Consider the following 13,304-nt stretch of genomic DNA (forward strand, 5'->3'; position numbering starts at 1 on the left):
TGGCCATTATTCTACACAATTGTGCCCCTACAACCACCAGGCTGTCTAATTCTTCCAGAGATTCTACCAGACAAACTGAGTTTCCTCTCGGGGATAAATAAAGTAATTTTGATTTGATTTGATTTTGAACAGCAGAGCTAAGTGGTGTGCCCAAAATCTTCTATCCCTATATATAACTTTTTATATCTTATTAACGATTTATATCCCAATATTGCATGTTTTCTGGTAATGAATAGTCTACATTTAATAACCACATGGTAAAGCATATTTTTGCTATACTACTTAGTAGAAAAGTTCTGAGTATTTTTCTGTAGTTCGCTCCAGCTTTGCTCCCATGCACAAGAATCAGAGGATTACCAGTGTTTTCTCTTATGATCAGACATCCAACTTATGTCACTGTTGTTCTTCCTTGTTTTGACAGAATCTTCTTCAGGCTATGTCCCCTACCAGGCCAAGTCCGCTTTGAAGGCAGAAAACTCTGGTCAGAGACGGGAACTAGACTTTGATACCTCTTCAGAGGAGCAGGTGGGAACAGGAAGCCCCAGCCCTCCTCCCCACAGTGCTGGCACGCCGTCATCCACCTCCTCCCCAGTGCACCAGCACACCAGCCTCAGTTCTCAGGACTCCAGGACGAGCAGTGCTGCTAAAATCACCCCACCCCCTGCTAATGGAGTTCACCAGTGCCTGGAAAGAGCTAAAGCTGCTGCTTCGGCTGCAACCGTTGTCCAGCATCACAGACCAGAACCTAACGTGGGTTTGGATCCTGCGCCACCGGCTCTGCCACCCAAAACTAGAAAAGTGAAAGTGTCAGAAGCTCCCAAAGTTTCCGAGCACTCCGACTTTGGTGATTCAGACATGGATGAGGAGACTTATTCCAGTAGTCAAGAGAAACTCAAATTCAAAAAGGTGCGGCTTTTCTGTTTATGAACTCATTTGTGTAAATGGATCCTTTGCTTTTATTTATCATCATACAGAGAAGTTGTCTGCTCAGCAGGTTTTTAATCCTGGTGGAGCAAAAATTACTCACCTTTTTTTAACGGAGCAGGATAAAAATGGTTCTTCCGCAAACAAGCATCACACATTATCTTTCAGATGCTTGGCACAACTAACTTTACCTAACCTTTGCCTGTCATTACATTTACGATGTCAATGCGAGGCACTTTGTTACCTGTACACTGCATGTCGTTCCTCGGATATCATATCTGCTCATTTTCTTCCCGCCTAGTTCAGCTTCCTCACTCTCCCTTGATCCCTTTTTCTCTGCATGTCACAGCTTGTGATAACTTAATACCCTGTTCTCTGTTTGCAGGAATACATCATGGAAAATTTAAATGGTAATGCCCCAGGGGTCAATAGTCTCTGTCCAGGAGAACTATTTGACGTTGAGTTGTCTAAAAAAGACAGCAGCCTGGGCATAAGTGTCACGGTACTGTTCGGCAAGGTTTTCACCCTCTCTTTGTTTTGCCCCTTCCCCGCTCATTTTGTTGTCTGTTTGTGTTTACATGTTGCTTGGTTTGGTCTTGCTTTCCCAACGCTGTATGTTGTCAGTTCTTGTGGGAGTATTTCCTTTTGCATGCTGTCGTTTTTAGGATTAAAAAAAATAAAATAAAGTCACACAATAACATTAGTACCTTCACAGTCAGGACCATAAACAATTAAAACAGGACCGTTAGTGAGCTTTCTTACAGCTTTCCTTATTGCTGCTGACTCTAGAGTGACTCACTGAAATGCCACTAATATAATTTCTCTCTGTGGGATTTTGAACTCATTGATTGACCATTACACTCAATAACAAATCATGTGACTGCGTGTCATCAGACACATCAGAGTTTCTGTCAAATGATTGAGTGTGTATTGAGTGAGTGTTAACAATAAACCCATCATCAGGACCATTATAACCAAATGACCACCGAATAGAAATTCAGATTGTCTCTGATTATAAGGATTTAACCTTTCAGCACTGTGTCAAATAACATCACAGTGGAGGATTTTTTCATTTGGAATTAATTCATAATTGTGATATGATAAAAGCTTTGTCTAACAAGCTCGTCCGCTGACACAGGTGGGAAAGTTAGCGGGTGGCATTTTTAAACAAATGGCAACACTGTCTGTCCGGAATCTGAGCCAGCTATTTTTCTGTAATCCTGTTGACAAACAGACAAGCAAACCAAATCGAAAACATCACCTCCCTCACTTTTCACTTCAGGGAAATTTTGGTAGTGAATGTTTTTGCCAATTGGTTTTCAATTATTTTTCCTGTGAAGTTTGGTTGATTTTTACTACCACCAAGGAGGATATGTTTCGGTTCGCTTAGCTTGTTTGTCTGTTTGTTTACTTCTTTGTCAGCAGGATTGCAGAAAAACTACTGGCCCCATTTTCACAAAACTTGGTAAAAGGACCAAGGCAGAACCCGACATGAGGGTCAAACACAAAAAAAATATAAACTTTTCTTTTTAACATTGTAAGATACAGCATGGCCCTTTGGGTCGAGGCCTCTTATAATGTTGGTGTGTTATAAAGACTATTATCATATTATAAGACAAAGCATTTATCATTTCAATTACACTTGAAAAAAACCCTCCACACCTGCCATCATTCCCCATAGAAAACACATAAAGAACCACTTTCTCTTTGGCTGGTTAGACTAAGAGGTGTGTTAATTTCTTAGGGAGGAGTGAACACGACCGTTCGACACGGAGGCATCTACGTCAAAGCCATCATACCTAAAGGAGCTGCTGAGCTGGACGGAAGGATACAGAGAGGTGACTGTCTTAAGACTTGACTATAACTTGAATAGGGATTAATGGTGCAAAGATTTGGACTCTTTTTGTGTTTAAACTGCTCTATCTGTCCTACGTTCAGGTGACCGTGTGGTGGCTGTCAATGGAAAGAGTCTGGAGGGAGCCACTCATCAGCAAGCAGTGGAGGCACTCCGAGACACTGGGCAGGTGAGGGCTGACATTTACCCTCAACACCCTGCTGACAAGCTGTTTATTTGCTACCCAGCTTGCCGCTAACGCTAAGCAAATCATTTTCTCCCTCAGACTGTGCACTTGTTGGTGGAGAAGGGTCATCCACCAGCAGAAAGTGTCCATGCTCCCCTTACACCTCAAAGCACTCCACGAACTGCTGCCAACGGCCGAGACGAGGCCAGGAATCAAGAGCAGCCACATGAGGTCAAAGAAAAACCAGAGTACAGCTTTGTTACGCCAGGTGAGGTGACAACACAGTGCACGAGCAGCATCATTATACATGCTTGTTAAAGCAGCTATAAGGATTTTTTAACAGGTTAAGAAACAATCTCAATTTAATACTGATGCCTCTATACGGCCTACATAAGCAATGAAGAGCATCAGTGAGAAGACTGGCTTTTTCTGTGTAAAATTCCCGATAAAATCAGAATAAAATAATGAACAGCATGCAGACCGGAAAACCCTTGTTTACTTTTTTCTCAAAGTTCGGCCAGTGGAAGAGAAACAGGAGGTAATTTTTCTTTAGAAAATGTTATTTTTTATGTAATATTTTTTGGTTATGGCTGATACTGGGGAAGAATCAGCAAACAAATGTATGCGCGAGTCACATCAAGGTCTTAACATGACAAGGCGCTTTCCTGGTTTCAGATCAGTGTATTTTTTGTTTTGTTTCCAAAGTAGTTTTTCCTTATAGACCTCATCAGAACACTATACACGTACTCTAGCGTCACACACGACTGCATTTACGTTGGTCACGGAAAGATTCAGAAGTCGGCTTAAATACATGAGAACTTTAATCACAGGAAGTTGTAATCGATTTTGAACATGTCGTGTTTTGCAGTGGGCTGACAAAACTGAAAAGGTACTAATAAAAGTCTTTATTTTTTATACATATACGTTTCTTCTATCCCAGAGTGACAAGTTGTGATAATATCGAGACAGTATTTCAACAGTAAAATAAACATTTTTTTGCTCACTAGTTTTCTTCCTGATCAGTGTTGTTATCAGCAGACCACGTGATTGGTCTATACTCTTTAACACTTACACAGGACTAGATGTGCTTGAAGAGTCCACAGGGATGGTTATGACCGTATACAGGAAAACACTCATTTCATTTAGCTCATATATTCTTTAACAGTGTTGCATAAAGACATAAAGTTCTCTAAACAAAGTAAGCTGCTGTTGGTAATCTCATTTGAAAGAAAATGAGCATGTGTGTACAGCCCATTAGCTGCAAGATTATTAAATCACTTTTCCTAGAATTTTTATCTTGTGCCTGTGGTGTAGATGTGCTACGTTATGTCTCTATTTCTGAATTTGTATTTCAGTGTTCGCTACAGATGTTGTTTTCTTGCTGATTAGTCACTTAAAGTGGGAATTAGGTACTAATAAGATTGGAATTTTGAAAGATCCTCACTTAATTGAAGCCTCACATTAGCTTCGGCTGAACTTCAGACTCCAGTTTAGCTCAGAATAGAAACTGTGGCAGGGAACACACTGGACAGGTTGCCAGACTGTCACAGGGTGAACATGTCTAGACAGCCCACATTCACACATCACATGCTGGCATTTAAACAGCGTCCAGTTCACTGTACCTGCATGTCCTTGTTCCCACAGACAACATGTTTGAGGTGTGCCTGCTGAAGAACACATCAGGGCTGGGCTTCAGTTTCAGCCGAGAGGAGAACATCCCTGACGAACGCCCCGGCTCCAGCATGGTGCGGGTTAAGAAGCTGTTTCCTGGCCAGCCAGCTGCAGAGAGCGGTCGCATCAACGTGGGAGACGTCATCATGCGAGTCAATCAAACGCCCCTCAAAGGACTCTCACAGCATGTAAGCAGCAAATCTCTCCCTGCTGCAGTCACATGCATATAAATGGTAGTCAAGTTAGAAAAGTGAGTTGTATGTCGTCCCATTCCTTCACATAGGAGGTGATATCAGCCTTGCGTGGAACAGGACAAGAGGTCACTTTGCTCCTCTGTAGACCTGAATATGGGGTTCTTCCCGAAATGGACACTTCAACGTTGGTGAGTCAGCAAATAATGCTCTTTTTTTCCCCATTCCTAACTACTGTGTAGATATTTCAAATTTATTTTAAACTGATTTCCTCCCAGACGCCCATGCCATCCCCCAGAAAGGAGCTGGCGACCCAGGCAGAGTCCAGCCTGAGCTTCGGCAGGACGACCTCCCCTCTGGGTACAGAAGGCAAGAAGAGTCACGTGGAGGACGCCCTGGAGAGGCTGCTGCTCAAAAGCCCCGGCCGACACAACAGCTACAGCGACAGCACTGATGGGGATGAGGAAGTGGAGGAAGCCTTCAGCCCGAGCCCTGTGGAGCACAGCAGGCAAACGTGGGACAGGAGCGTCTACCACACTCCCAGCACCGGACTGGGACGCTACGACAGCACTGGACAGCTGGACGACACCACCAACTCTGCTTTCTACTCCCCGAACCTGTCGATGACGAGATCAGACCTCAGTAAGAGGTAAAATAGTGGTCACTTCATCTGCATATTCTCTGATATCTTATCGTATTATTCTTTATACTTTGTAATTATATGTAATTTTGTCTTTGTGGTTGTTTGAGAAGGATTCCATCATCCCCCGTGACAGCTGATCTGACATCATCACCCCTGCACATGGTGTCCTCTCCTTCTGCCCCTAGCCCAGACCCCCTGCCCCCTCCACTGCCTCTGCCCTTAAACCTCACAGTGTCTGGCAATGGACAGGACATTGAGGAATTTGTCCCGGTAAGAACTAAGGAAAGGAAAATGGAAATTTTTAAAAATGTATTCCGACTAAGGATTATTCCTCTAACAGAGATTGATCTCTGTTTTTAGGAAGTTGAGCTGAAGGTCTCCCTGGTGAAGTCGGAAAAAGGCAGCCTGGGCTTCACCCTCACCAAAGGTAATGATCATGGATGCTACATTCATGACATCGTCCAGGATCCAGCCAAAGGAGATGGAAGGCTCAGGCCCGGGGACCGGATGATTACGGTACAAATTCATCTATCTATACATGATACATGTTTTGTTTTTTTACATGATCTAATTAGTGCAAACAATTTATTTGTTAGACATGTAGAATAAAATGATTTTGGTGAAATGTAATCATTTTAAGCTTAGATTTTTTTTCTGACGAAAAACATGTATCACATATGATTAAATCAAGGACTGTCAGAAATTTGAAATGCAACAATAATTTGTGGTTTTAAAATTTCTGTTTACTAGTTGTTATTCTGTTGTGTTGTGTTTGTTTGTTTGTTTGTTTTGGGGTTTTTTTTTTGGGGGGGGGGGGTTGCTTTACAAACTTGCAAGCATAAGGGAATTGTAGAATATTTTTGGGAAATACGCCAATTCACTTTTTAGTGAGTTCAATAACAACAACCAAATGCTTCTAGTCAGACTGTTTCTTAGCTTTGAAGAGACAGACTAGCTGTTTCCAGTCAATATGCTAAGCTAAGCTAGTAGCACAGTATACATGAGAGTATGAATCTTACCATCTAACTCTCTAAATACATGAAGTATTTATTTTTTTATTATCTGTCTCTAGGTGAACAACACAGATGTGAGCAATATGGGCCACACCGAGGTGGTCAATCTTGTGCGCGCGGCCCCTCGTGTGGTTGACTTGGCGGTAGGGAGGGTCCTGGAGGCTCCGAAACCGCCCATTGAAGCCCACCTGCTGCCAGACATTTGTTTCAAGGGCAGTCAAGAACCACTGGGTACGAAACGACTCTCATTGACAACAAGCAAGCTTTCCCAGATTTACCAACACAAATGAGTACTAAATACTACATGTTCTATCACCAGGTTTGGTGCTGGATGGCGGCAGTGACAGTGTGTACGATGTCTTGTTTGTGAAAGACATCCTGCTCGGTTCAATGGCCTTTGAGGAGGGCAGCCTGAGACCACTTGATCTAATCCACTACATCAACGGTGCTCCCACACAGGACCTGACTCTCAGTGAGAGCACCAGACTGTTAGAGCTCTCCCTGCACGACCTCACACTCAAGGCTACAAGGTAGCCTAACAAAGAGCGACTTGTGTAGTCGTTGTGGAATTTTACATGCTAAGTTAGTGTCGTTATTTGATCTGAATGGCATTACAAAATGCTCAGCTTTATTTTTCTCCTTTTTTCCTGGAAGGGATGGAAAGCCTGTTTCTCCCGGGCAGAAGCGTGTCTCTTTTCTCAACAACAACACTGGCCCCAAGGTTTCATCCAGCATGAATGGTATGTTTCAGACCCTAAAGGTGTGGCATATGAAAAAAAAATATTGTGTCTATTATGTTGCATTATGTAACATTGTTTTCTGTTTAAGGGTTTCTTAAAGGAGAAGATCTGAGAGACACAGAGTGTCTTGCAGCACTTTGTCCTTTAGAGGTAAGTTAAGAGATACAGTTTATTTTTATTCAATGCACATTGTGCTTTGTATTTGCATTAGTAGATGGAACTACTTATTTTATTTGTTTTCATTTTTTTGTGAAGGAAACAGATGGTTAGCAGACAAGCATTCTTATTATAACACTGAAGATTTCCATCACAGATTGATCGTGTTTGTTTTGTTGAATCTGCAGGAGGAGATCATAAAGCTGGACCTGGAGAAGGCACAGTCAGGAGGTCTGGGTTTCTCTGTGATTGGAGGAGAAAGGGGGATCTTTGTTAAGTCCATCACACCGGGAGGAATAGCAGAGTCTTCAGGACAACTGCAAGTGGGAGACAGGCTGCTGAAAGTAAGTGATGTTTGACATCTACTGCTCTGAATTAATTGTTGTATTAATACATTTACTTCTTTTCAACAAGATTTAATCCATATTGTTCATTTATTGCTGTCCTCTGCCCAGACTGAACTCAATTTATGACAAAATATTCAATCTGCCTCACATATTTCTTTTCTGTTGCATGCTTTGTTTTTGTGGCCACGTGTATTTAATACTGTGAATTGTCTGTCTTTTTTTCTTGCAGGTGAATGAAGAACTAATGACAGGAGTGTCCCACACCAAAGCTGTCACCACCATCCGTAAAGCTAAAGGCCTGGTGCATCTCATCGTGTCCAGACCGCCGGACCAGAACCCAAACACTTACCTGGCATATCTGCCCATTAACTCTGACAAGTGCAATGGAAACGCAGGTACGAGCAGAGGCATAAAACATGGTATTTCTATATGTTTTAGTGGCTTTCTCTTGTTAGAAAGATCTAATTCTGCTCTATTTAAAACTAAACTGTGACTGGTGGTATTAATAATCTGACCTTTTCTCTCTGCACCCACTCTCCTTCATGTTGCTCTCAGATCTGAGTGAGGACAGCGGGGTGAAGACGAAGCAGTTCACTCTCCGTGATGAGCTGAAATCTGGCGGCTTCCCTCCCATACCACCAATAGGTAAAAACAGGCTAGAAGAAGTACTGGAAATCTCAGTAAAATTACACAACATTAAACGTTAATTGAACGTTAATTAAACGTTAAACGTTAATTAATTCTGCTAAGAACTTAATTAACTTGTAAATCAAGAAATACAAATGTAAGTATTACAAACTGGACAACATTCCCATGTTTCACAGATTATGAAGATGATCCACTAGAACAGAAAAGAGAGACAGAGCACAGCGCAGAGCTTTCCGAGGACACAGACTGTGATGGCTCTTCTTTACCTGAAGACTCCCCGGAGGTACAAATCCATCCATCAGACTAGATAAAACAGCAAATTTATACGTAGGTTCAATTGGATTAAAAAATATGTTGTTCTTTCATAACAGAGTTCCCGGAAAGTGGAATGGCAAGAGGAGAATGTTGATGATCCAAGAAATGAAAAGTAAGATTATTATTTTGGATTTACACTTACGTCTGTTATTATATTCATAAATATCTCACTGTTTCTGTTTTCCAATCAACAGCTATCTGCAGATGAGTGCTGGCCAGCCAGAGGAAGATGAAATCACATGGGGAAGTGATGAGCTGCCAATTGAAAACATGAACCTCAAATCAAGAGATGGTGAGAGCGCCTTTGATTTTTAAAATTTGAATTCTTCAAGACGAATTAAAAATGACGTGTGATAGAGAAGTTTACAGTTTGGGTCGGACTATGAGATCTAGATTTAAACACCTTATTAGTAAATGAGAACAGTGAGGATGAGGTGTGGATAAAGAGGAAGTGATAGGTCACAGAAATGTTAACCCATATGGTCTGGTGTGTTAACATAAGAAGAACATGTATTAAGTTTCAGATCTCCTTTGTTTGTTTTTGTATTTTATGAATGATGTTTGTAATTCTGTTTCAACTGTTTTGTTGATTCATTCAGGTGGGCCAATCATCACGGAGGATGAGCTGACCTCTCTGCCCCTGGTCAAAGTGGTCCCTGACGGCCAGTTCACAGGACCAAAGCTCAACACTGTGGTCCGCATGATGAGGGGTCTCCTGGAGCAGAAAGTCCCGCTGCAGGAGTTTGAAGTAAGAATCTTCTTTGAATCTAAAAAGGTGCTCTTTCCATCCTTTTGTTTTTATGCAAATGGTCAAATTGTGCATTAAAGACCTGAGTGGAAATGCCAAAAATTCGCAAAAATCATAAAATTATGAAAAACGTTTTTACGCTGGCTAAGGTGGAAAGTTGGTGTATCAATAAAAGTCAAATGTAATTATGAATAACATGAAGCATGTGGCCTCAACGTCTACTGAAGCTTCTGCTCCGTTGAAGGAAAATTAAAGTCTCCTCATCGCTCCACACAGATCTTCCTCATATTAATGATATAATTATATTTCAGCTGTGGTTTATGTATGTCATGTTGCTGCAGCCTCTTCTTCTTCAATGGTTTAATGGTTTTCAGATTGGAGAATTGGCGCCTCCTACTGGTTATCTCAATGCACCACCTCCTAATAATCGCATAAAGTTAGTGGATGGAAATATCCATTCATTTCCATTTTCTTTTGCAGATTTTATCAAAATTAGATTAAATGTTGTCATACATTTGGAAGGATACCTGACTTACATCTGTGAATTTATTGCAATAATTGTGTTTTTATTCCCAACAGAATCTGCAGAATCTGCAGCCACTGGACGACTGTTTGATCGGCCAGACGAAGGAGAACAAGAAGAAGAACCGCTACAAAAATATTGTTCCCTGTAAGAAAACTCACAAATGTTATATTTGTAGTGGATCATAAGAGAAAACCTGAATGGTTTTTAAATACATTTGGATGCTTAAAAGATGTTTATGTACGTATCTCTTCTAGTTGACACGACTCGAGTCGTGCTGGGCAAAGACGGCGGCTACATCAACGCCAATTTCATCAAGATGTCAGTGAAGGATGAGAACTACTTGTACATCGCATGCCAGGGTCCCTTACCCACGACTCTGGGTGACTTTTGGCAAATGGTCTGGGAGCAGAAGTCTAACGTGATCGCCATGATGACGCAGGAAGTCGAGGGAGGGAAAGTGAAGTGTCAGCGGTATTGGCCGGACACGCCGAGGACGGCCGTGATGGTGGACGACAGGTTACAGATCACGCTGATCAAAGACCAACATCTCGACAACTTCGTCATCCGACTCATTGAGGTCAAAGACGTCCAGGTCAGTTTATAAACAGATTTAAACTTTTATACACTGTTAAAAGCCACATTAACAGAAGAGTTTCTCCCTCCTCAGACAAACGAAATACAACACGTGACTCATTTAAACTACACGGGATGGCCGGACCACGGGACGCCCTCACAACCCGAGCAGCTGCTCACATTTATTTCCTACATGAGGCACGTTCATCGGTCAGGGCCCATAATCACACACTGCAGCGCAGGCATCGGCCGATCGGGAACCCTCATCTGTATAGACGTGGTGCTGGGTCTCATCAGTAAAGACGCTGATGTAAGTAGACAAACTTTATTTTTTATATAGTTTATAAGGACGCTTCTGTGTTTGACGCCAAATGTAAATATTCAGTTAAAATTTTGTAGTTGATATATTTTTTATATTTTGCTAATTTTCAGAATTTTCACATTCGCATTTGAGACAGAAATTAATATAAAAATATGTTATATGTTATTGTTATCAATATGTACATATGTGTAAAAAAAAGGGGGGGATTAAATCTAAATATTAAATCTAAAACTAAATGAATGAACTAAAAAAATTAAATGTAAATGTATTTTTTTATCAGTAAACAATTACAATACAATTTTAAATCTGAATGTAAGTCAAAGTAATTAAATCTAAAACTTGAAGTTAAATCTAAATAATTAAATGTAAATTTAATACTTTTTAAAATTAATAACTAATGGAAATATAAAATTTTAAATCCCAATAATTTAATTTAATTGTAAATCTTAAATCTAAATAAGATATCTAAATATTACGTATAAAATAAAATGTTAAATCTAAATATTAAATCTAAAATAAATGTTTTATTAATGTCTAATTCAAATTAAATCTTACATTTTTATCTCAATGTAAAGTCTAAAAATGTTTTAATTTATAATATACCGGTAAGTAATAATTACATTTTTATGTAAATTAAATGTAAATGTTAAATGCAAAAATAAAAATGTTACATCTAAAACTAAATGCATCAAGGCTTTCATCATATGGTACATATAACCATATTGTTAAGTAAGAACATGCTGTTTTACATGAATTTCTGTTTCAAATGTGAGGAACATTACCATAATGTGACACCCCAAAGCTTCCAGTCTTATTTTATTTCTTTCTGCTCAGATCACAATCTCACAAACACTTTCTACAGTTTGATATTTCAGATGTGGTGAGAAACATGAGACTTCAGAGACAGGGAATGGTCCAGACAGAGGTGAGTTTTGATGTTTGCTTTTAGTATCAAGTTGCTTAACGCTTCACTGTTTTGACTCGGCGCTTCTTTGGTTCATGTTTTCTCACACATTTTGCCCTCTTTTTTTTTTACAGGACCAATATATTTTCTGCTATCAAGTGATCCTCTACGTCCTCAGATGCCTTCAAGCTGAGGAAAACATCTCAGGATAGTAGAAACCACAAACTGCCATCATGTCGAGGCCCGGTGACCGTTTCACAAAAACAAAAACAATAATGGAGGAGAGTTGACACAGGCAGACATTGCCAAATTACACTACATGTTTTTAAAATGCCTTAAAATATTCAGTTCTTCGAGAGTAAATCCTTTAAAGAAGTCTATATTTTTATGTTTTGCTTTTTCAGTTCTCTCTCTTTGGCTGCTACTCCCTTTCAATGCATTTATGAGAACTGCTGATTGTATTTCTTATTGTCACATACAAGAGAACACTAATGTTTTTTTTTTCCAGATTCTTGGATATTCTAAAAATAATTATGAAAGTGATCAATGAGTTCATATTTTATGTGGAACAAAATTGTACTTGTGTATTTTGAATCCTACTTCGATGCTGGAACATGCCTTGACAGAATACTATGTCAGTATTTGCTTTGTAAATCTATTATACAGTAATTGCTCACTGCCTGAGGTAAATGATAAAATTAAAAGTGTACATATTCATCTCCTGAAAATTAAACTGGATACATTTTAAATGTTATGTGGAGGAAAGATTTTTTTGTTTGTTTGTTATTCTTTAAATAAGAAATATTGTCTTTGTCATTTGTAATTTAAGCCAGTGGTGGAAGGAGTATTCAGATCCCTTACTTGAGTAAAAGTACTAATACCACACTGCAGGATTACTCCACTACAAGTAAAAGTCCTGCTTCCAAAACTTACTTCAGTAAAAGAACAAAAGTATCAGCATCAAAATGTACTTAAAGTATTAAAAGTACTTGTTATGCAGAATGACCCAGCTCAGATGGTTTTATATATTATAAATATATTATTATGATGCATTCATGTACGAAGCCTTTTTAATAGGGCTCATTTTAACATCTTAATATACCTTTACAGGGTTTGTTTTTTAAAAAAATGTCTAACTTAAAATTGATAATGTTTTTATGTTAAATCTCACCCTGAAAAGTAACTAAATCTGGCAGCTAAATGTAGTGGAGTAAAAAGTTCAATATTTGCCTCTAACTGTAGTGAAGTAGAAGTATAATGAAGTTACATTACATGGAAATATTCAAGTAAAGTAGACAGAACTCAAAATTGTACTTAAGTACAGTATTTGAGTAAATTTACTTAGTTATGTTCCACCACTGATTTTAATGCATAACATTGTTTAACATGCTTTTGAAACACCTAAATTTCATAATTTACTGTGTAAAAAGGTAAGCACCACATTCTTAAAGGAATTGATCAAAACATGAACCTAATTCAGCTGTTTCAAGCTTGCTACTTAAAAAAATGCTGAAATTTTGAGGATGGCATGCTAAAATTTATAATATATATAAATGTGGATA

General features: G+C 39.4%; 1 protein-coding gene across 1 annotated transcript in view; it reads left to right on the top strand.

Annotated features, from left to right (window-relative positions):
* Positions 1-12,491, top strand: part of ptpn13 (protein tyrosine phosphatase non-receptor type 13) — a 46,629-nt gene extending 34,138 nt beyond the window's left edge. The window contains exons 24-49 of the mRNA XM_059357945.1: positions 422-906; positions 1,310-1,426; positions 2,669-2,762; positions 2,863-2,948; positions 3,045-3,213; positions 4,590-4,804; positions 4,900-4,998; positions 5,086-5,456; positions 5,561-5,720; positions 5,811-5,966; positions 6,523-6,694; positions 6,783-6,993; positions 7,118-7,203; positions 7,292-7,353; positions 7,548-7,703; positions 7,936-8,101; positions 8,262-8,351; positions 8,531-8,637; positions 8,726-8,781; positions 8,864-8,961; positions 9,269-9,417; positions 9,997-10,087; positions 10,198-10,535; positions 10,611-10,826; positions 11,701-11,763; positions 11,877-12,491. Of these exons, the coding sequence (XP_059213928.1) occupies positions 422-906; positions 1,310-1,426; positions 2,669-2,762; positions 2,863-2,948; positions 3,045-3,213; positions 4,590-4,804; positions 4,900-4,998; positions 5,086-5,456; positions 5,561-5,720; positions 5,811-5,966; positions 6,523-6,694; positions 6,783-6,993; positions 7,118-7,203; positions 7,292-7,353; positions 7,548-7,703; positions 7,936-8,101; positions 8,262-8,351; positions 8,531-8,637; positions 8,726-8,781; positions 8,864-8,961; positions 9,269-9,417; positions 9,997-10,087; positions 10,198-10,535; positions 10,611-10,826; positions 11,701-11,763; positions 11,877-11,954 (4,091 nt within the window). The 3' untranslated portion in view covers positions 11,955-12,491. The remainder of the gene's footprint in view (positions 1-421; positions 907-1,309; positions 1,427-2,668; positions 2,763-2,862; positions 2,949-3,044; positions 3,214-4,589; positions 4,805-4,899; positions 4,999-5,085; positions 5,457-5,560; positions 5,721-5,810; positions 5,967-6,522; positions 6,695-6,782; positions 6,994-7,117; positions 7,204-7,291; positions 7,354-7,547; positions 7,704-7,935; positions 8,102-8,261; positions 8,352-8,530; positions 8,638-8,725; positions 8,782-8,863; positions 8,962-9,268; positions 9,418-9,996; positions 10,088-10,197; positions 10,536-10,610; positions 10,827-11,700; positions 11,764-11,876) is intronic.
* The last annotated feature ends 813 nt before the right edge of the window (positions 12,492-13,304 follow it).

Source organism: Centropristis striata, chromosome 19 (genome assembly GCF_030273125.1).
Source record: "Centropristis striata isolate RG_2023a ecotype Rhode Island chromosome 19, C.striata_1.0, whole genome shotgun sequence".
Taxonomy (NCBI): domain Eukaryota; kingdom Metazoa; phylum Chordata; class Actinopteri; order Perciformes; family Serranidae; genus Centropristis; species Centropristis striata.